The following is a 24,250-nucleotide window of genomic DNA, read 5'->3' as shown; positions in this document are numbered from 1 at the left end:
TGATAGTAGACTCTCTGCAAACCCTTTCAATGAAGTCTTCTGGTCAGGTCCCAAGAAGATAGGGGGTCCACTTCGGGTGACCAAGTGGGCTTCTTCTTGAGAATCACTGGGAGTGACACCGAACCCAAAAATCAAGCCAGGCATAGACCCTGAGCACTGCTGAGCTGAGTGTGATCCGTGCACTTCTCTTCAGCTCCCGAGTCCACGTGGGCCACCTCCATAAGGGCTCTGGGCCTTCAGGGGACCAGGAGAGACCAACGGCTTCGGCCTCCAGCCGCCCGTGTGCACCGGGTTCCAGCGAGGCCACGCCCCAAGTTTTTGAGATTCAGAGCTTTGTAAATTTAATGAATTTGGAGAAAATTTTGACCATCACTTCTCAAGTAATTCCCTTTCTCATTTTTCCTTCCATAGTGACTCTAAATAAACTTACGTTGTACTACTTGATACATTCTCTCAGCAGTCTTATCTTCTGTTAATTTTTCTTCACTCTTTTTCTCTTTAGATTGAAATAATTTATTTGTTAACAAGTGAAATAGCTCTTTTCTGTGAATCTCCCTTTGACTGTTTTGTTGGGTTTTGTTTGTATTGGACCACACACAGTGCTTAGGGGCTACTCCTAACTAGGTGCTCTGTGGTTGCTTATGGGACCATGTAGTGTTGGAGATCAAACCCAGCTCTTCTACACAAAGCACAAGAAGGCCATTGAGCTTTCTCTCTCCAGTTCTGATGGCTGTTTTGTCTTTCATATTCACATCTGTCATCTGACTCAAATCAGTATTGGCATGTATTGGCTGCTTTTTCTTTGAGTATGAATATATTTTCTTATTTTGATTGTGGACATTGTGAGCCAAGCACTCATAAAGACTGTATTCTTTTATATTCTTCTGGTGGTTCATTTTTGTTGGAGAGCATAATTGACTCCGCCTAGATTCAGATTCCAAACTCGACCCCTTCCTTGTGGGCTGCAACTAAATTTTTGGCTGCAACTAAAATTTTTTCAGCCTTCAACTGCCACTACTTTTTTTTGCCTCTTCTTGCCAAGATCTGTTTTCTAGAATTGTTTTCCAGAATTCTCCTCTTTCTGCTAATTCTGTCATCTTGAACTTTGTTCTTGCCTTTTCAAGCAAGTAAGGAATCTGCCAATGACACAGCGACCAAAAATGCAAACTTGCAAATTTCATTTCTCTTTGAGCAGTAGACATTCTTGCAGATATTTTGAGTGATGGGTTTAAACAGATTTCAGCTAACAGGCTTAGAAAATATTTTCTCAACTTTCATAATTGATGAGGATTGTTTATCTGATTACTCACTTCTTCTAATAATCTGAAAAAAATTGGTTTCTCAGCCCTAAGTTTGCTGTTGTTTAGGGGCCAGCAGCTGGCAGTTCTCAGGTGCTATTTCAAGATGTGGTTGGGAATCACTCATGCCAGTGTTCAGGAGACCATTCACCCTATCTTCCCAGCCCCAAATCAATGTATTTTTAATATTAGAATTTGTTCACCTTCTAAACAGTCAAAAGTTGAGTAATAACTTTTGTATCTTTGTTTGTGGGCCATACCCAGCTGTGCTCAGGCATGACTCTTGGCTCTGTGCTTAGAGATCATTCCTGGCAGTGCTTGGAGTGATTATTTGAGGCGCTGGGTATCAAACCCAGGTTGACCATTTGCCCTAACCACTGTATTTTCTCTCCATCTTCAAGTCATAAGATTTTTAGTCTGTTAAGAGGAGAGTACCACCCAGAAAGCTTGTGTTTGGAAATTGAGAAAAATGTTATTTTTAAAGAATAGACACATATAAATCTAAGAAGTTCATATTTTAGAAATAAATGTTTGAAAGAATCAAATAACCGAATCAATAATTTAAAACTTTTTGCATATAAGATTTTGGGATATATTTTGACCAATTTTTTATTATAATTTTAGGATGCCTTTTTGAAAATAATTCGAAATGAAGGCATTAAATCCCTGTGGAGTGGCCTTCCCCCTACCTTGTAAGTTGAAATGTAATATTTTTCTTACTAATTGAGTAGTTTTCCTTTTTTGATCTTGGGATCATACCCAGTGATGCTCAGAAGTTACTCCTAGCTCTGCACTCCTGGTGGTGCTCAGGGGATCTAATGGGATGCCAGGGGTCGAACCCAGGTCAGCCATTTACAAGGCAAATGCCATACCAGCTATTCTATTGCTCAGGCTCCAGTGAGTGTTGTTTTGCCCAATAATCAGCATGTTTGGATAAGATTGTGTATTTTGCAGTTGTTATTGTTTTGGGGGCACAACTGGCTGTGTTTAGGGGCTATTTCCAATTCTGTACTTAGGGTTATTCCTGGCAGTGTTCAAGAGACCATACACTCTATCTTCCCAATGCCAAATCGTGTATTTTTAATGTTAGAACTTGTTCACTTTCTAAAGTACTGCTGTGTGAGTCTTACAACTACCCATAGATTTAATGATTTTCTCGAAAGACTCACAGGATTTAAAGATTACCCTTAAAGTCTATGGTACTTTTATGGCAAAAAGATACAAAACAGATACAACAAGGGGAAAAAAAAAACCCAACACTTTAGAAGCTGATCAGACTTCTAGGCTCCCAGAACCCTCCCTCACGACATCCTAGAATAAAATATCCTTCATCATAGTTTTTTTTTTTACTTTATTTTGGTTTGGGGGCCATATCCAGCAGTGAAGAAGGGACCATGCAGTGTTTTGTTTTTGTGCAGCTCACAAGGCTTGCACTCTCTGTTCTCTCCCCGCTTTGCCTCCATCCTCCAAGAGTTTCTTTAAAGCACCTTTGATTTCAGTCTTGAACTTTTATTGAGGACTGATATTAGGCACATTTTGTCTTTATGGCAAGCAGTGATTAACAAAGTACCAAACACACAAAAGGACAAAAATCATATCATTTGCACACAAAACAATTTAGTGCTTCAGACACACACAAACCTTACTATAAGGAACATGCTTGGAAGAAAATTTCTTGTATTTAGATAAATGTCAAGCAAGAATATTGGTCCTTCTGAAGCATGAAAAATTTATTCGAATAAGGTCTTGCTATATTAATTGAATCTTTTTTTAATTGAATCACCTTGAGATACCCAATTACAAAGTTGTTCATGATTGGGTTTCAGTCACACAATGTTCCGACACCCATCCCTCCACCAGTGTACACTTTGCCTCACCAGTGCCCCTGTTTTCTCCCACCAATGTTCCCAACCCCAGCCTGCCTCTTTGACTCTCTCTCTCTCACTTTCTCTCCTCTCTCTTCCTTCTTTTCTCCCTCCTCTCTCTCTCTCCTTCCCTCCTCTCTCCCTTTCCCTCCTCTCTCTCTTTCCCTTCTCTCTCTCTCTCTCTCTCTCTCTCTCTCTCTCTCTCTCTCTCTCTCTCTCTCTCTCTCTCTCCTGTTTGCATTATAGGTACTGAGATGTTATCATACATATCCCTTTGCCTCCTTTGAGCACTCAGTTCTTGTCCAGAGTAATCATTTCCAACTATCATTGTCATAGTGGTCCCTTATCTGTCTTAACTGCCCTCTCCCCCTAACCCCCTACCCCCAAACTTGTGGTGAGCTTCCAACCATGGACCAGGCCACCTGGCCCTCATTTCTATTGTTCTTGGGCTTAATTGAATATTTGGTGCACAAACATACTTCCTGTGTTCAGAATTTAATAATTTGGTATCAATGACATTTTATCATACTAAAATAAGATTGTGATATGTTCACTTTCCATTTTCTAGATAATTTTAATTCTTAATTATTATATTAATTTAATATGATAAATTGATAAAGCTTAGTATAAAAATCCCAGCTATAAGTAGCACTCTGTAGGATAACAGTAGGATAACACTGTTTTGTTCTTCCTGCAGCACTCCCTTTCAGAGTTCTGCTTGTAACTTGAATTTTTCTGTCTCATTCCTAATTTACTTTTTAAAAGTGGAGCAACTTAGACAACTTTGAGGTATATATTTTAAACAGAACCCAAGGTTATAAAACTAGTGGCAGATCTAAGACCAGCAGTCAATACTATTTCTAAATTCTGGTCATCAGATTTCACCTGGCACTTTAAAAATTCCAGAGTATGGTCTATGAATGTCCTTTAGACCATAAACACAGATGGATTTCTTGTTCCATTGCTAGTTAGGACAAGACAGTGTTTGCAACTTTGAAACTATTAACCTCTCCTTTTAGATGCTTTAATTTGAAAGAATGTCATCTAAGTTTCTTCAAAAGTAGCATATATGATTCTGACACTATTAATTGTATTTTATTTACAGGTAAAAATTAATATGATATATGGACCATTGTTCAGAATATTTTAGGTTGCTCTTAGACATGTAGCTTCAGTGATTTTTTATTTTGTTACAGTATGTAATTTTGAAGAATGAGCTGGGTAATAAAAAGCAGAAGTAGTCAAAAAGATAGAGAAGTCCCTTATTTTTCTTTTCCTGTTTTTGATCTGACTGGGTGCTCCATAATTTATCTTTACAACTGAAATGTAAATTTCTGGAAGACAGATAACTATTTTATATCTTTTTTGACCTTCTGATTATTCTTGTGATTAAAAACTTACAGACAGGGGCTGGAGCGATAGCACAACAGGTAGGGTGTTTGCCTTGCAGTGGCCAACCAGGTTTGATTCCCAGCATCCCATATGGTTCCCCCTAGCACTGCCAGGAGTAATTCCTGAGTGCATGAGCCAGGAGTAGCTACTGTGCAACTCTGGATGTGGCCCAAAAAACACACAATAAAACAAAACAAAAAAAAACCTTTACAGACTGATTGGTATAGTGTTCAGTTTAAACAAAACGTGAGGATTTTAGCTTTTATCTTATTTAAGAATATATTTGTCTTGTAATAATTTTATACTTTTTTTTTTCATTCTAACAGAGTGATGGCAATTCCTGCCACAGTTATTTATTTTACCTGCTATGATCAATTAAGTGCTCATCTGAGATCTAAATTAGGAGAAAATGAAAACAGCATACCAATCATTGCTGGAATTGTGGCCAGGTGTAAGTAATAAATTTACTACATTTTAATTTGATTTATGTTCACTACTCTTTTAAAAAATTGATATTCATAGTGAATTTAAATAAAATACAGAGGATTGGAAGGATATATTTTGTTTTAGGCGTTATGTTAATTTGTTAGCACATTGAAAAAAATCACTTGATATATCTCAATGGAATCTTAGATATTTTAGGTCTGAGATTTTAGGATGTCAGATTAAATGTCAAATTGATGCCCAGATTATGAATCACTTATTTTATAGGCTTAATTAGAGTTATAAGGAAGGATATTTGCTTCTGTGCAGGACATTTTATTTTGTGCTATGAGACGTTTGTTGGAGGCACTAATTTGAATGAGGATTTTGAATAACAAACTCAAAAAGAAATCGCATAACAAAAAGAAATTGTGTAACAAAACTTCTCTTGGGAAAGTTAAAATCACATACAGTATGGTCAGTGGACACACACAGACTCTCAAGAAATACTTCTATTAAGAGGAGTTTATTTATTTCAGTGAAAATACTTACATCAATGTAATGATTGGTATCATTGGATCTCTCATAATTCTGTGTCTTGGGATTATTAGTTATTTGGTTAAGGCTTTGCAAACATTTCAGAATTAAAGCTTAAAATACAAAATGCTCAAAAAAAATACAAAATGCTCAAAATACTAACTTCTCATGTGTATTTACATTGCTTTTTTTATTTGTTTTTGTGTTAGTTGGTGCAGTAACTGTGATAAGTCCATTAGAATTAATTAGAACTAAGATGCAGTCTAAGAAGTTTTCCTATAAGGAGCTACATCAATTTGTCAGCAAGAAAGTATCTGAAGATGGTTTGATTTCTCTTTGGAGGGGCTGGGCTCCTACTATTCTTAGAGATGTGCCATTTTCAGGTAGGATTTATCTCATTAGCATTGCTATTTTATTTTATTACTATTATTTTTAATTGAACCACCGTGAGATATTTACAAAGCTTTCATGTTACATATTACTTTTAAATCAACTGCCTCTTTAAATTATTCTTTTCAGATGATCGCATGGATCTTTTAATATGGTATATATTATTAAAAATGTATTTAGAGCTGGAGAGAGAGTACAGGGGAAAACTGTACAAAACCTGTTTTGCACACTGTTGACTTTGTTTGCTGTCCAGCACCACATATAGTCCCTGGGACACTGGCAGGAGTGACCATTGAGCACAGAACCAGGAATAAGCCCTGAGCTCAAGCTAGGTGTACTCTCCTCTTCCCCTCGAAAAAGCAGGTTTAATTGTATTTATTCCTTTTTCTTTACTCGGATTGCCGAACTTAGTACTTATAGTGTGTGACTTTATATAAAATAACTTCTAACTTCAGTTTACCAGTATTTTTTCCCAAATTTTTCTCCTTGTTGTGAATGAGATTTTCTTTACTTTGCTCTCTCCTACAATTCTGTCAGGATTTGTAATTAAAGCAATAACTTTACCTTAATGCAGGTTTTGTTTTCAATGCTTATTACTGCTAGATTACTGAAGATTTGGCTCCTTAAAAAAAAAAAATCTCAGTATCTGTGTTAACAGAAAACAATGAAAGTGAATGTTAAAATTTTTCTTTTCCTCAAATATTTAACTTTGTCAATGTTTTCTTCAAGGCTCACTTATAAATATGTTTATTTTACTTATTGATCTTCTAGCAATGTACTGGTATAACTATGAAATTTTAAAGAAGTGGTTGTTGAAAAAGTCTGGCTTATATGAACCAACATTTATGATCAGCTTTACTTCGGGGGCATTGTCTGGTTCTGTAAGTATATTCTTTTATTATTAATATTTTAAAATATTATTAATTATTTTAGTAGACTGTTTACTGGTTTATTTTACTAAGATAACTCATATGCCATTAAAATACTTTATACATTTATTTTTATTTTAAAAACATGTAATTTTTAAATATTATATATTCTTGGGCTGGAGAGATAGCACAGCAGGTAGGACGTTTGCCTTGCACGCAGCCAACATGGCCAACCTGAGTTGGATTCCTCCGCCCCTCTTGGAGGGCCCGGCAAGCTACCGAGAGTATCTCGCCCACACGGCAAAGGCTGGCAAGCTACCCATGACGTTTTCAATATGTCAAACACAGTAACAACAAAGTCTCACGATGGAGACATTACTGGGTCCGCTTGAGCAAATCGATGAACAACGGGAGGACAGTGATATATTCTTGTATCATTACAGTTATTATAATGAAAATGGTTTGGGTAGGGGGTTTGCCTTGCATGCGGCCGATGTGGCTGACCCGAGTTCAATTCCTCTGCCCCTCTCAGAGAGCCCGGCAAGCTACCGAGAGTATCTCGTCCGCACGGCAAATCCTGGCAAGCTACCCGTGATGTATTTGATATGCCAAACATAGTAGCAACAAGTCTCACAATGGAGACGTTACTGAGCCCACTTGAACAAATTGATGAACAACGGGAGGACAGTGCAGTGCAGTGCAGTGGAAATTTTGGCGGAGTTTGGACTATGGCTTTCAGTGCTCAGGCTACTCCTGATCTAAATTCAAGGGATCACTTCTGGTATGCCCAGGGAACCATATGCAATGCAGAGGACTGAACTAGAGTCAGCCGCAGTGCACAGCAAGCACCTTATTTACTATGCACACTATCCCCATTGTCTAGAAAATTTTAATGAAAATACCAAATAGATTTGGTATTTATATTTCAGTCTAATCATATGTGTATTAATTAGATTGAACACAAATAATTGCATCTCATTGCTAAATTTCATTTCATTGGAAACATTTTTTTTTTTTATTTTTTTTTTTTATTTTTTTTTTATTATTTTTTTTTTCTTTTTTATTAGTGAAACGACATGAGGTACAGTTGTAGATTTACAAATTTTTGTGCTTGGATCTCGGTCATACCCCGATCAAATACCCATCCCTCCACCAGTGCCCATTTTCCACCACCAGGATAATATACCTCCCCCCCTATCCTCCCATCCCCCCATCCCCCCCTGCCACTGTGGCAGGGCATTCCCCCCTGTTCTCTCTCTCCTCCTGGGCGCTGTGATCAGCCAAAGAGGCATTGAGTGGCGAACATGTTCAGCCCAGTCTACTTTCAACCTGCATCTCCCCTCCTGGGAGGATCCTCCAAACACCCTCCACTTGGTGTTCCCCTTTCTATCTGAATTGTCCTTTCCCCTAGAATACCCAGCTGGCCTCTAAGTTATGGAGTAATTCTCCTGGTGTTGTTCATTGGAAACATTTTAAGTATTTCTTAAAAGAATTTAAAATTGTTATCAGAAAGGAGGACTCTCAAATGACCAGTTTTCAATAAAAGTTTACCATTTCCCACTCTTTAACAAAATGAAAAGTTGTAGGGTGGAATTCTTTTACATAGATTCATGCACTGTTGTCTAGTTATAAGAATTTCTTCTTTCACATTTGCACTATATTTGGTGGGGCTACTTCAATGGTTGGATGGTGTGAGGGAACGAATCTGGAGCTTTCACATGCAAAACATTTGCTCTGGCCCTTTGAACCATTTCCCCAGCCCCTATAAAAATTCCCTTACAGCTATATATGTGCAAAATTAGTTGATGAATTAAAGTAAATATGACTTCTTGGAACTACAATGAAACAACAATATATGGAGCATATAGGAAAGTTATGAAGACCTAGAAGAAATCTTTTAAAAAATTATTGAAAAATTTAGTCTAAAGAGAGCTACTGTGACTGAATACAAAGCATAGATACGAATTTGTCAGATCTGAAATGTCAGCTAAAATTATAGTCAATCATTAGCTCGACGGCTGGGGTGATAGCACAGCGGGTAGGGCGTTTGCCTTGCACATGGCCAACCCAGGTTCGATTCCTCCGACCCTCTTTGAGAGCCCAGCAAGCTACCGAGAGTATCCTGCCCACATGGCAGAGCCTGGCAAGCTCCCCGTGGCTTGTTCGATATGCCAAAAACAGTAACAAGAAGTCTCACAATAGAGATGTTACTGGGCCCACTGGGGCAAAGAGATGAACAACAGGACAATGTTACATAAGCTCAACACTCTTATGTTCTCTTTTATACTTGTGAACCAGTATAAATATAAAAATATATTTCATGGACTCCTAGGCAAAAAGTAAACAACAGTTATAAGAAGTTTATATATTGAACATTTGTAACAATATTGCTATGTGATTTGAGTGTGCTGTGTGTTAAGTGATAATAAGTTTTTGAACACTATCAGGAAATTTCTTTGGACTTCTCTACCAGAAGTTGAAAATTACTGCTTTAAACTATCTGTTAATAAAGTGTCAAAGTCTGACTTTTAACACACTGTTTCTAACTTTTGCTTCTAAGTGATAAAATATAGAGATGGACAATTATTGATTTTCCTTCATTTGAGACCTTTGATACTAATTTCATTTTAAGCACATATATACATATATGAATATTTTCAGGGTGAACTGAAATACAGGTGACTTGAAGGGGTGTTTTATGAGCATTTTAGCTAAATATGGGTCAGGAATCAAAAAATAAAGACCAGGTTATAATTTTTTATGGATATAACAAAATATTATAAGATATTACTGATGAAATTTGTTCTTTTATAAAACTTTCAGTCTCAGCATTATTTAATATACTTCTTGATTTATATTGGAATTTTTAAAAAATTTCATTTGTGAACTGTTGTACTTTTTGATATGTTTAGACCATAAATATCTGTAGAACTTACGGTTTAAATCTATTTTACTTAGATTTTTTGTTTTAGGGTAGGGCGTTCGCCTTACACGCGGTCAACATGGCCGACCCGAGTTCGATTCCTCTGCCCCTCTCGGAGAGCCCAGCAAGCTACCGAGAGTATTCGATATGCCAGACACAGTAACAACAAAGTCTCCAATGGAGACGTTACTGGGCCCGCTCGAGCAAATCGATGATCAACGGGAGGGCCTTTACTTTACTTTATTTTTAATATATTTGCTGAAAAAATTAAATACTAGATACTGGATAATTTCTTCTTGTTATACCTTTTTGTATTATATTGTGTGGTAAAGAAATAAAGGAGCACAGAAACATCAAATTACAAATGCTAGTTTGGGGAGTTAGAGGTCTGATTTTTTTTGTTGTCTTTGTGCTTTATGTTTTGTTTTTGTTTGGGGGAGGGACACTCATGACAGTGCTTGGGGGACCAGTTGATGACAGGGATCAAAACATTGGGGCATGTAAGGCATGTGCTGCAGCCCTTTGAACCATCTCTCTGCCCCCTATCTGAATTGAATTGTGACTCTGCCACTAATATTTGGGTGTAGAGGAACTTTTGATAGCATTACTTATTCCTGAATTGGGGGGAGAGATACATGGACATGAAACCAATTTTGGTTTTGTTTTTCAGGGGGCCATATTTGTGGGTGCTCAGGGGACCATATGGACTGCCGAGGATTGAACTTGAATTGGCTGCATGCAAGGCAAACAACCTTGTACTTTAGCTCTAACCCCTGAAACTAATTTTTTTTTCAATTTTTATTTTTACTGACTCACCATGAGGTACACAGTTACAAAGTTGTTCGTGATTGGGTTTCAGTCGTACAATGTTCAACATCGTCGCTTCACCGATCTGTGTGTCCCTCCAGTCCCCCCCCCCCATCCCCAGTTAGCCTCTATGGCAGATACTTTTCCTTTCTCCTTCCCTCTCCCTCCCTCCTTCCCTCCCCTGCCTCTCTTGCTTGTGCTCTTTCTCTCTCTGAAACTAATTTTTTAAAAATAAAAATTCAGGGGATCCAGACAGTACAGCAGACAGGGCATTTGCCTTGCATATGGCCAACCCAGGTTTGATCCCCAGCATCTCATGTTGTATCCTGAGCCTGCCAGGAGTAATTCCTATGTACAGAGTCAGAAGTGATCTCTGAACACCGGCCCTGTTCCTTTATTTCTTTACAAATAAAACAATGATGATAAAATAATATTTGTTCATTAAATATACCTTTAAGTATACTGGTTTCATTTTAAGTTTCAGTTGTAATTTTCCTTATCATTATTAAGTAACATGTAATGTAGGGCTGTAACATGTAATGTAGGGCTGTAACATGTAATGTAGGGCTGGAGCGATAGCACAGCGGTAGGGCGTTTGCCTTGCATGCAGCCAACATGGCTGACCCGAGTTCGATTCCTCCGCCCCTCTCGGAGAGCCAGGCAAGCTACCGAGAGTATTTCGCCCGCACGGCAGAGCCTGGCAAGCTCCCCACGTCGTATTCAATATGCCAGACACAGTAAAAACAAAGTCTCCAATGGAGACGTTACTGGGCCCGCTCGAGCAATCGATGAACAACGGGAGGGGAATTAAGGAACATGCTAATTAGAAGAATATAAAACTACACTGGGAAAAATTTAAAGGTAGATCTAATCAATTTTTCTCTTTGTTAGATTGCAGCTGTTGTTACTTTGCCATTTGATGTAGTAAAAACACAAAAGCAGACACAACTTTGGATATATGAAAGTCATAAAAGTAAGTTGACTTTAAAATAGTTTCAAACCTCCATGATTTTTTTTTCCTCTCCAGATGTTGTTAGGGATATTTAAAATAGGGAAAGCAAAATTCCCCTTCTCTGATGCTTTATTTAAGTGAAAGTAATAAGCTGTTAGAATGGAAAGTCAGAATATAAATACTTAGGGCCAGAAATATAGTACAGTAGGTAGATTGCTTCCTTGCACGCATCTGACTTCATATGATCCCTGAGCACTCTTTGGCTGAAAACCCAAAAGAAAAGGGAAAAAAGTACTCTGAACCCAAACAAGACATTTGAAGAGATCTAAATTACATTTATCCTTAATCACAGTTAAGTCTCATATCTGCTGTACAGATGATTCAATTATTGAAGTATTCTTTCAGGTGAGTCTAGACAGATCTGTATGAAGGGAAATCTTTCTCTCTTTCTATGTTTTGTTTCATTAGTATGAAAATATATTTTTCCTGTTTTTTTCTAAAAAATTTTAATGTGTTTTCCCCCCACCTTAGTATTCCCTTTATTTTTTTACTTCTTCATAGCCTGCAATTCCCTTTAAAACAAAAGTCTACTCTTAGATGTTTCTATTAGCTCACTGCATCATTATTTATATTTGGAAATACCTCAAATCTATGAGAAATTATTTTTTACAAAACCACATCAGGTAAGCCTTTTAAAAAGCTTGTTAAGTTTTTTCTAACACATCTCCAAAATAGTTTGTATGAATGTGAACTGAAGAGTTTTGGTGAAATGGTATCACCCTGCCACACCCCTCTCTTGACATCAACGATCACTTCTTTGTAGAATGGTGAGATCCTGGTAGTGAATCCGCAATACAGCTCACGGAGGATCCTGATGTATTGGGCTTGAATGCCCTGATTGGCTAGGGCTTCAATGACCGCTTCCGTCTCAACAGAATCAAAGGCCTTCTTTAAATCAATGAACGTTAGACAGAGCGGCATCTTGAACTCCCGACAAACCTCGATGAGCTTGGTTATCGTGTGGATATGGTCGATGGTGCTGAATCCTTTGCGGAACCCGGCTTGCTTGCATGCGTGTCCTTCATCTAGTGTTCTGCCAATCCTATTCAGGATGACTCGAGTGAACAACTTGTAGATGACAGACAATAGGCAGATCGGGCGATAGTTGCCAATGTCATGGATGTTTCCCTTCTTGAACAGTAGTAAGGTCCTGCTGGTTTTCCACTGGGACGGAACCTTGCATTCAGACAGGTAGCATGTGAAGAGCCGAGCCAGTATATTGATGAGTACTGTGACGGCAGGTTCTTCAGGTGTTCAGGTCTGACCTTGTCTGGGCCGGGTGCTGTTCGTTTCTTTACTGACGAAATGGCGTGTCGGATTTTGGAAGGGAGAACATTGGGAACGACATATCCATCCTGTGGAATTTGGTATGTCGGCAGGTGGACATGGCTATCGAAGAGATTTGAGTAGAAGTCATGGATAATCTTCTTCATTGCCCTTCTGGAAGATTTGATAAAACTCTTCAGTGCCACCCTCAAGAACATCATGCGACGACTGGAATGGGAAGGAATGGGAGTGAAGATAGATGGTCGGCAACTACACCACCTCCGCTTTGCTGATGACATTGTTTTAATAACACCAAACATCAGCCAAGCGGCACAAATGCTGACCGACTTCGACCGTGAGTATGGAAAGGCCGGACTACAGCTGAATCTTACGAAGACAATGTTTATGAGAAACAGCCTTGTTCCTGATGCCCCATTTGCTCTCAATGGAACGACCATCTCCAAATGCAACAATTATGTGTACCTAGGTCAAGAAGTCAACATGACAAATGACCTGGCACCCGAGCTGCGCAGGAGGAAGAGAGCGGCTTGGAACACTTTCAAGAACGTCAAAGAAATAGCTAAGAGGACGAAGAACCTCCGGCTCCGGGCACATCTCTTTGATTCCACTGTTCTTCCTGCATTAACATACGCCTCATAGACCTGGGCCCTACGCAAGCAGGATGAGAACGCTATTTGGGTCTCTCATCTGGTTTAGGTTGGGTTGCAGTGGAGGCTGTAGAACTGTAGGAATGTTACCGGACAGGTGAGGGTATAATTTGGTACAACTACTTCAAAAATAATCTGACAGCCACAATTCTCCTACTAGCTTTGTGTCCTGGATAAACTTTGAGATATACAAAGTCTTATGATGACAGATTTTTAATACATCTAAGTTAGAAACTACACATATGTCCCTTGTCTAGAAAACGGGTCAGTGGTGAAAATCGTAGCAAACAGAATCCTAGAAGTAGCTGCACCAGGGTTAAATTACAATGTGGCATCATTTCTACAAAATTTTAGAGCATGAAAAATCAGTATATATATATAAAATATGTACTATTTATGGACATGTTCAGTTTTAGTACAGGTGACATAAAGCATGAGAAAGGCCAAGAAAGAAAACAAGTGTTTTTTTCTGAAATATAGGAGAATAATGACTGCGAAGGAAGATACAGCAGTTGTTATGACTTGATAAATTTTATTAGTAAATGATGGGGGTTTTTGTGCTTAAAATAGTAATATTCAATATTTAGTAATCAGTGTTTTGATTTTTTTTAAATGGAAACAAGCCCCCAGAGTTTATTGTCATCTGGCAATAACATACTAGTGATCCAAATAATATGAACAAATGTTTTAAGACACTTTCCCCAAAGAAACACCTAAAGCACAAACAGAAATCTCAATGATTTCTCACATCACCCATTCATTTATTTCTATTGGAAACACTCTGGAGCAAAGTATTATTATCTCCTTTTAGCATGATCTAATTCAGATTTTTCCTTGACTTTGTTTTTAAGTGAATCTCTTCTGGGGAGAATGAGCTGTTTTCCTTGAATTTCACTGTAAAAGTATTTTAATGTTTGCATATTTAATGAAAACCATTTATTGGGGCTTCTCTTTGGCTTTGGGAACCACGTGAAAAATCTCTGTATATTGTTTTTTATTTTAATCATTAAAAAATATTAAGACTTGGACACATTCTCTGCTAACCACATCACAACTTGATGTGAATATTTCCAATTCTTTCATTTTTCTAAATCAAATGATCTTACCTCACTAAAAATAATAAATAGAAATATATATTGACTTGGAAAAAAGTATAAAGGATAGCTACTTCTAGACTTACACATCAGTTTAGGAAAAGCCTTTTCTTTATCCCTCCTTGATTGTGTCCAGTCTTCTACAGTTTTAAATATATAGACTTTTGCTACTTTAGTTTTTTTTTTGAGCCACAAATAGAGGTGCTCGGGGCTCCACCAGGTAGTGTTCATGAACCCTGTGTGGCGCTGAGGATTAAACCTGGTCTCTACAGACAAAGTATGCTTTTAGGTCACTGAATTATTGCCCTATCCTACCCACCCCCGTTTGCCAATTTAATGCAAATTTCAAAAATAATTTTTTGACCTGTTCTTATAATTAAACACTGTACTTACAAAAGCCAAAGTAAAAAAAAAAATTTTTAAATTTGCATTAGAAATTAAGTGCCAATTTACAGTAATATCTTTTTCTTTTTATATTTAGATCCTATGTCATCACATTTGTCAACCTGGGTTATACTGAAAAACATTGTTGCTAAGAATGGAGTTTCTGGATTATTTACAGGTAAAAATATTTTGTTTACCAAATCATTTAATAATTGTTTTACTTTTAAGTCATCACTTTCTTGGACAAACACAGGATGATCTCACTTATCTGGGATATAATAAATAACTGAATAAGGGAATGCAGTGTAGTAAAGGTGGGGCGAGGAGATGCCTATATCACCCTTATCCCCAGAGTATAGAGAGGAGAAGGGCAGAGTAGGGAAGAAATCAGCGGGGAGGGGTTATTGGGCAGGAATGGAAGAGATAGATGGGAAGGAGGGGGTCAGGAGCCTGAGGCATATTGGTAATATAGGGGAGCGGGTCAACTCTATATTCAAAGCACATTGTCAACAACACTGAAAACAAGAGACCCAAACTTTAAACTGTGCCTGTCAAGGTGCAAGCTGGAGGGAACTTGGAAAACTGGTGGAGGAAAGTTAATACTGCTGGTGGCTTTTGTGCTAGAACATTGTATATTTAAAACTTAATTTTGTGAATTATGGTTCTTTAAAAAATATTAAAAAACTATCAACTTATTAACCCCCAGAAGAAAATTATTTATTTAAAACATTTCATATTATTTCCTTTTGAACATCTTTATAGTAAGTTTCTAAAATTCAAACGATAGGATTACTATTATGTGATGAAATCTCAGTATAATCATGGAATTGAAGTAAGGCTGTAAGGAGTGAGCAGTTTAGCTTGTCTGTCAGTTTATGATGTCAGTTAATTTGATCATTATCAAAATAAAAGCAAATACATTTTTTAAAAATAAGGTAAAATTTATTATTATTTTTTCAGGCCTGACTCCTCGTTTGATTAAAATTGCTCCTGCTTGTGCTATTATGATCAGTACATATGAATATGGAAAGAGTTTTTTCCAGAAACAAAATGCTCGACAGGAATACCAGTAATGCTTTTTCAACTCGAGATAACTATAGTCAAAAATAAGATAAACTTAATTTTTCACCATTATCTTACAATGATTTTATATCATTTTATAGTTCACTTCTCTATAAGTGAACACTAATTTCTCCTTGCATCTATGACATAATCCTAATTTTGAAAGTAAATTATTATTCTAATTTTTGAAATATTAAAAAAGGTGTTTTGGAAATCACAAGCACTAAAAGGTATTATTCCTTAGCTGCGAAACCAGCAATCTCTGGGAGCTTAATATTGTAGGTTTTGAAGTAACAAATTTATTGACAGTATGTTTAATCAACAAATTCAAAAATGTGTGCTGACAGAGTATATAGAAGAAAAATGCCCATCTTTTATGCACATTTAAATCATGTAATAATTATTTCCTAAAGTAGGTAATAGAAGACAGTCTTTAACATTAACATTTATCAAATATTGCCTATTAGATATTTTTTTTAATTCATTTGAGTTCATTTTTTAAATCTTTATGTTTTTACCCCATTACTATTGTAGGCCTCATTTATTAGGGTTTTTCTTAATTTTCTCTTTCTGAACCAAATACAGTCATTTTTGTGATATAATTGCTGCTATTTTTGATAAATAAAAATCTTGTATTATCTACTGTTTTTTCAAGAGAGAGAATTTCAGGTGATTTTATTAAATGTTCTCTTCTGTAAAATTTAGCACCAGAAAAAAATGTCACATTTAAATATGTACTTGTAAAAATGTGTTGGAACTAGAAGAACCTCTGGTTTCAGTCATCCTATATTTAAAGTCATCGCTATCTCTGAAATTATCTAGAATCTAGCTTCATAAGCTATAGGTCACATCCCCCCAAAATGTTAGCAACAGTGAACAAAGTTTTAAATATTCAGTATTCAGTCATAAGAAATCCAAAGTGTTTGGGACAACACTCACCTGTACTGCATTTCTCCCGCAAAGCAGATGGCAAGTGAAAAACAGTTCCAGAAAGCTGTCCTCTACGTCACTGGTTTCAGTCTTTCACACCTGTGGGCCAGCACCTGGCCCCTATCACCTCCACAGGAAGGCGGCAGTTAATAAGGTCTGTGTAGACAAGTCCGTCTCCACCATTGCACACTCAGCCAACTGTTCCATGTCAGTCCTATTGCTTGTTCTAACAAAACTGAAATTAAAATACTTCACCATTCACAAAATATTTTCAAAAGGTTCCTTGATTTTTTGTTTGTCACATTAAGTATACTAGTTTAAGGGACTAAATAGCAGTTTCCTTGTGGAAATAACAATGTACAAAAATAACAATAATGACTATAGATTCTAGCCTGTTCTAAGTAATTTAGCGGATAACTAAAGAGAGAAATAAAATGGCACAATGGCAAGACAAGAAATGATTTTTAATATTAGTTTTTCAGGATCTATATACTATAAGAAAAAGCACTTTATTGTACTCAATATGTATTTAATGAAAATGTAAAGCATTTCTTCTGTTAAAATAAAGTGTTATGTGTAAGCAACAAATTTCTTTAGTAGTATTTTGTATAATAGCTGAAGAGTGCTTTATATGTTTCATCAGAAATAAACTACATAGGATAGTGTGTGTTCTTTTGTATTTATTTGTGTTAGTTTTCTTAAGTTTGTAAGTCTATAAAATTAGTTATGTGACTTTAACTTCTGTTTTCATTAAAATACTTTTGCTGTAAAAAATTATCACAGTGCTTGTAGCTTGTCTTCCTATAAGCTGTTAATGATACAGACAAACACATATTTTTGAACAGAGCTATTCAAAAGTTTTAAATGTATCTTTCTTTTGCCAAAATGTTTCTTTTTTGCTGTTTTGTTTGGGGGCCACACCAGCTGCGCTCAGAATTTACTCCTGGCTCTTGTTCAGGGATCCCTCCTGGTGGGCCAGAGATTATATGGGGTCTGGGGATCAGACTCTGGTTGGCTGCATGCAAGGCAAGCACCTAACCCACTGTACCACTGCTGCAGCTCACTATGTTTATATTTTAATAATTGGTGGAAGACAAAAGTTTAGAACTGTGGGAACTGGAGTGACAGTGTAGTGGGTAGAGTGCTTGCTTTGCATGCGGCCAGCCTAGGCTTTATCTCCAGTACCACATCTGGTCCCATGGGTCCTTCCAGGAGTGATCCCTGAGTGCAGAGCCAGGTGTAAGTCGAGCACTGCCGGATGTGACCAAAATTTTAAAAATAAATAAAATTTAGAATTCTGCTTTCTAAGGACCACATATTTCAATCTGTTATCATTTATAAATACTAGAAGAGAAACATCACCAAGCACTTTGTCCACAGAAGTGGTGGAAAGTGCTTATAATTTATCATTAAAATAACCTCCTAAAATAACTTTACCATAGTTTGGGGGATTTCTGGGTTTGTTGTTTTGTTGTTGTTTCTTTGACACTCATTATACTCTGTATCTAAAGGAAAGGGAGCTTGAATTTAAACTTTACAATTTATGTATAAAGCTTTTGTTAGTAAGATATCAACAGAAAGGATTTTAATTTGTAAGTGTGTTCTTGATATACTGTTTCTAAAAGAAAATAGTTTAATTCAGTTAATGGTGATTTTTCTAATATACAAATTGCTCAAGCGGGCCCAGTAACGTCTCCATTGGAGACTTTGTTGTTACTATGTTTGGCATGTCGAATACGTCACAGGGAGCTTGCCAGGCTCTGCCGTGCGGGCGAGATACTCTCGGTAGCTTGCCGGGCTCTCCGAGAGGGGCGGAGGAATCGAACTCGGGTCGGCCATGTTGGCTGCGTACAAGGCAAACGCCCTACCGCTGTGCTATCGCTCCAGCCCTTATATATACAAATTAACAATTTAAAAATGTTAAGAAAGTTCTTTCTGAGGTGGTACATCTTTTCCACCTTCCACATAATACACAGTTGACTGGAGGTAGATAATAGAGTCAAGATAAATTTTTCTCTTTACTCTCAAATTATCATTCACCACAAGTTGAGACCCCCTATGGGGAAAGGTAGCGTAAAAGGTGCTGGGGACAGGCAGTCAGGCAGTGCCTGCCTGCTGTCAGGGTTTCAGAGCTTTGACGGGTAGAAGTTTGTGAGGGGAGTGAAGAGCAGAATTTAATTCCATCTCAGTGGTTTGAACAAAGGCTATTCGAACAACAATGTCTTGGATCGTATTGGAAATGTAGTCAGAAGTTCCTGTGCTAAAGCATGAGCAGGCAACAAGAAATTGGGATAACTAATCAGAATGTATTATTTTCTTTTTTCTCCAACACCAGTATTTTTTTTTTCTCAGTATTTTTAATGTAGCACTGTAGCACTGTCCTGTTCATCAGTTTGCTTGAGCGGGCTCAGTAACGTCTCTATTGTGAGACTTGTTGTTACTGTGTTTGGCATATCAAATACGTCATCAGTAGCTTGCCAGGCTTTACTGGAAAAAAAAATTAATGCTGAGTTTAGCACATAAAAGTACATAAAGCATTAGAATGTGTCCCATGTAGTAAGGTGAGGTGTTGTGCAATCAAAGTTTGGTTTTAGTTGTCTTTTAAGAAAATAATTGTCAGTATGGGAAATAGATTAATAGTAAGATGTCCTGTTTAACAATAATCAAAAGTTGAGCTTTACACTAAACTCTCATTTTGAAAGCTACAATAATGACATTGGTATAATTTCATCTTTTCCCATCTTCTTTTTAAAACTGCTGTGTAAAAAAAAAACAGATACTAATGAAATGCTAAACAAAAGCTTCTTTGCTATTGTATTTATTAAGATAGGTGATTTGACTTAAAGAAGGAACTTTAACAAAAAAATTATCATGATTGTAGCTTTGGGCTATATTCCTAACCACTTAAAAACTTGAATTTAACCTTAAGATAGCTGATTAAGTAAATAAGAACAATTTACTTTCCTTGTTATAGCTTATGGGCTGGAGCGAGAGCACTGCGGTCAGGCGTTTGCCTTGCACATGGCTGGCTCGGCCAAGCCGGCTTCGATTCCTCCACCCCTCTTGGAGAGCCCAGCAAGCTACTGAGTATATCTCGCCCGCATGGCAAAGCCTGGCAAGCTACCTGTGACGTATTCGATATGCCAAACACGGTCACAACAAGTCTGAAAATGAAGATATTACTGGGCCTGCTCGAGCAAATCGATGAACAATGGGAGGACAGTGACAGTTATAGCTTATGTCTGTCATAAATCATAGTAGCTTGTGTTTGACATTTAACCTCTTAAGAATTTACCTTCGTGGAGCTGGGGCAATAGTACAGGGGACAGGGCCACCTGGGTGCGATACCTAGCATCCCATATTGGTCCCCAGAGCACCACCAAGAGTGAGTGAAGAGCCAGGAGTAACTGCTGAGCATCACCGGGTGTGAACCAAAAAGCAAAAATAAAAATTTACTCTCATGATCTCATTTCTGCTGACATCATTCTGATGTTATCACATAGATGCCAAGAAATGTAGATATTTCCATATTACAGATGAGAAAACATAGGTGGCTATTTGGGCATTAATCAGCAACACTAACAGAACCACTGTTTTACTATATCACTTCAGATTTCATATGTTGAAATTAAGATTTCTCCAAGACAGTTTTCATATTAGTGCTTTACATCTGAAACATTTACCAAATTTTTTTAAACAACTGTTCAGTGTTTAAATCAAGTAACTTCACAATCTGAATCAGCTAACTTCTCAGTGAAAAATTATACCACGAATGCATGGTAAAAAAAATGTTTAATATACATGCAACAAGTATAGTACATCAAGGAACAAAATACACATGGAAACATTAGCTTTTAACTCAGCATTCTACTTTGGGGAGGGTACGTGAACAACTACTTCCACCTTAAACTAAAGATTGAGACATCGTTGTTTCTTCATGCAAATGTTAACAAACTCTCTTCTAACGTGTGTATAATGAACAGTGTAGAAACCTGAATTCACATTAGCAGAATCTTTTACCAAGAGCTCCCAAGAAAGGAGGAAAAGTCATGATCCTCAGATGTCATATTTAAATCTGCATTTAGCAGCATATTAATATGCACAAATGACTACGTAGACAAATCTGAAAAATGTTCTCAATTATGGAGCCTTGAACATCTTCTATATTATAAAAATGTATGGAAAAATTTAAGTGTGATTTTGATTACTAAAGGATAATGCTAGTTGAGAATGGCCTGTGAATGACAAAGCATTTAAACATCCTGATAGTTCATAGGAAAGGAGCAAGAGTATTTAAGGCTAGCCTATAATTTCTGAAGTTCTCCTAAACCATTTCCTACTTTCCACCCTCCTCCTTAAAGAAATGAGGTTTCTTCAGCCTCATTTTACACCTTCCTCTCATTCACTGTGCTCTTTAAAAAATGCTTTGGATGCTTCATTCACAGTGAAGTATAAAAAAATTGAAAGTAGACTGTAGGTACATTGTTCAAGAATATTTGCATTTCTACAAGTACTAAAGCTAAAGCCTTAAGCTAAAGAAATAAAGCTCTTGAGTATGTTCTGATTTATCTAAGATAACCTATTTTAAGGGCTTCCAGGTCTCCTTTGTCCCTGAAATTATGCTGTTGAATTGTCATCTTAGAAGACTAGTCTTGTTACTATTATCTTAAATTCCAATTTTGAGAGTAAAGCTTTAAATGTTGCAGAGAACCACCACAGTCCTCCACTTCTAATACGAAGAATGAATGTGGTAAGTTTAGCTCTTCTTGCCTCCTCTCAAGAAAATAAATTGTTTTAGAAGAAACAGTTTTTCCATGTCTACCAAATGTCAAAGCTACTAATTGAGTATATGTTTTTATAATTAAAAAAAAATAGCATATGAAGTCCCCAGTAAGTATGGTAGCTTCTTCATGTAAACAATATATAAAACTTCTTTGGCACAACTGATCATGTTTTCCTCATATTACAATAGAAAATATACTTCATACTCATTTTCTCTTTCAATATGGTGGAATTTTGGGGGACAAAAGATATACTTATTTCAAATGTTGCAAAAAGATTTAAAATACGGCTCATAGCTTTTTTTTTGTTTTTTTTAGAAAAAAAAATTTTTAACCTGTAGAAATGTAATGTTTTTAACATCCATATCAATTTTAAAATGGGATTGTGGCACGACCAATGATAGAACCTGTAAACACATATGACCGATTCACTGTGCACAAGGAGAAAAGAACAGCTCTGCGGTCGGACATTCAGTATGAGTGATTATCCTGCTGATCCTTATTAAAAACATTGCAAACCCTGAACTGAATTTGAAATCTCTCCTGATAAAATATCTTTCAACATCTAGCCTACATTTTACATGTCTCCAACTTTTGAAGCATATTTGATCAGATTTTAAAATATACTTTTAAAGAAATCTAGGGGGATAATCAAACATTTATTAGAACCTAAGTGGCCTAAAATCTTGTAAAACACTTTCCCTATGATTCTAACAAGTTTCTTAGCTGCCCAAAGGCACATTCTACAAAATTTATAAAATATTCAGTGTGATGTTAACTTGATACTTAATGATAACCATTAAAGAAAAACTGAATAAGCCAGCAAGAAACTGCAGCTGAGAACCTTATCATAGTAAAAGTGAGGCATCAAATGCTAGAACCTAGGAAAAATTAATGCAAAGTAAAATAAGTAATTTTAGCTTTTTTCATGAATAAAAGCAAAAATACTTTGCTTTCATCTCTGGAATAAAACTTTCAACTAAGACTGGGATCATATTTAAATATATGAAAACCTACTGAATAATTGCAACATAGGGCTCATAGTGATTTATTAAATTAGAGGATCTTGGAAAAGTTTTTCAAAAGTTGATCCATTTTTTTAAACTTCCACAGTGACAAAAGAATTTTAAAATGAAAAATGGCAGGATCAATTTCTTATCATTCAGAAATTTACATGGAGTAGATGGAATTCTCTAATAAGCATTTGAATTCTAGAATAGGCCAGAACAATAGAAAATTCCAAAAGTTTTCCCAGCAGTCAGACGTAAGTGAAGAGAACATTTGCAACATACAAACTTTTGGTTTTTACATAAGATGTTTCAGGATGGAGTTAGGCCTGGACTTGTCATATCTGTAGTAGGACTTGCAAGGCAGTCATTGGATTTTAGGCTTGTTAGAGATTTGTAACTTGCCACTGACGTTAGAGAGCCACAGAGCCCAAGTAGTGAGGGGGTATCTTCTTTACCTGAAAATTTGAATAAAATAAATACTTGATTACCCTTGGAGAATAATGCCAATAGAATCTTTTCTTGATAAATGATGCCATAAAAAATTTCTAACCTGCAGACAAGATGGTAAACATATTTAACAAAATAATCAAAGACCTACATATTTATCAACACATTTCATTTTTTTATTAATTTTTTTATTTTTTAATGAGTCACCATGAGGCACTTTGTAAGGTTACATACTTACAAACTTTCGTGCTTTTGTTTCAGTCATACAATGATGGAGTGCCCATCCCCCCACTAGTGCCCATTCTCTACCAACAATGTTCCCAGTATCCCTCTCATCCCCCCAACATTTCCCCCTTCCACCCGCTTCTTGGTAGGCACATTCCCTTTTACTCTCTCTCCTTTAGGGTGTTGTGGTCTGCAATGCAAGTATTGAGTGGCCATCATGTTCAATCTATAGTCTATTTACAACACGCATCTCCCATCCCGAGCGGCCCTCTAAGCACCCTTTACTTGGTTGTCCCTTCTCTATTTGAACTACCTTTCCCTCAGCATATGAGGCTGGCTCCCAAGCCATGGAGCAAACCTCCTGGTACGTATCTCTACTATTCTTGGGTGTTAGTCTCCCATTCTGTTACTTTATATTCTACAAATGAGGAAAATCTTTGTATGTCTGTCACTCTCTTTCTGACTCATTTCACTTAACATGATACTTTCCAGGGGCTGTAGAGATAGCACAGCGGGTAGGGCATTTGCCTTGCACGCGGCCAACCTGGGTTCGATTCCAGCATCCCATATGGTCCCCTGAGCACCGCCAGGAGTAACTCCTGAGTGCAGAGCCAGGAGTAACCCCTATGCATCGCCAGGTGTGAACCAAAAAGCCAAAAAAAAAAAATGATACTTTCCATGTTGATCCACTTATATGCAAATCTCATGATTTCATCTTTTTTCTAACAGCTACATAGTATTCCATTGTGTAGATGTACCAAAGTTTCTTTAACTAGTCATCTGTTCTCAGGCACTGGGGTTTTTTCCAGATTCTGGCTATTAAGAACAGTGCTGCAATGAACATACAAGTGCAGACAACACATTTCA

At 36.9% G+C, this 24,250-nt stretch overlaps 2 protein-coding genes across 6 annotated transcripts in view; one reads left to right on the top strand and one right to left on the bottom strand.

Annotated features, from left to right (window-relative positions):
- The window catches only part of SLC25A40 (solute carrier family 25 member 40), a 36,763-nt gene extending 18,968 nt beyond the window's left edge, over positions 1-17,795 (top strand). For all 4 annotated transcript variants that reach the window (XM_056118219.1, XM_056118220.1, XM_056118221.1 and 1 more), the window contains exons 6-12: positions 1,923-1,990; positions 4,882-5,006; positions 5,725-5,898; positions 6,677-6,786; positions 11,396-11,477; positions 15,026-15,106; positions 15,889-17,795. In XM_056118219.1, coding sequence (XP_055974194.1) covers positions 1,923-1,990; positions 4,882-5,006; positions 5,725-5,898; positions 6,677-6,786; positions 11,396-11,477; positions 15,026-15,106; positions 15,889-16,001 — 753 coding nt within the window. In that variant the 3' untranslated portion in view covers positions 16,002-17,795. The remainder of the gene's footprint in view (positions 1-1,922; positions 1,991-4,881; positions 5,007-5,724; positions 5,899-6,676; positions 6,787-11,395; positions 11,478-15,025; positions 15,107-15,888) is intronic.
- A 2,898-nt stretch (positions 17,796-20,693) lies between these two features.
- Positions 20,694-24,250, bottom strand: part of RUNDC3B (RUN domain containing 3B) — a 146,856-nt gene continuing 143,299 nt past the window's right edge. For both annotated transcript variants that reach the window (XM_056118347.1, XM_056118348.1), the window contains one exon: positions 20,694-23,166. In XM_056118347.1, coding sequence (XP_055974322.1) covers positions 23,021-23,166 — 146 coding nt within the window. In that variant the 3' untranslated portion in view covers positions 20,694-23,020. The remainder of the gene's footprint in view (positions 23,167-24,250) is intronic.

The sequence above is a fragment of the Sorex fumeus genome, unplaced genomic scaffold (genome assembly GCF_029834395.1).
Source record: "Sorex fumeus unplaced genomic scaffold, SorFum_2.1 ptg000037l, whole genome shotgun sequence".
NCBI lineage: Eukaryota > Metazoa > Chordata > Mammalia > Eulipotyphla > Soricidae > Sorex > Sorex fumeus.
Note: the sequence above shows the minus strand (reverse complement) of the source record. Positions and strands in the feature narration are given on the sequence as shown.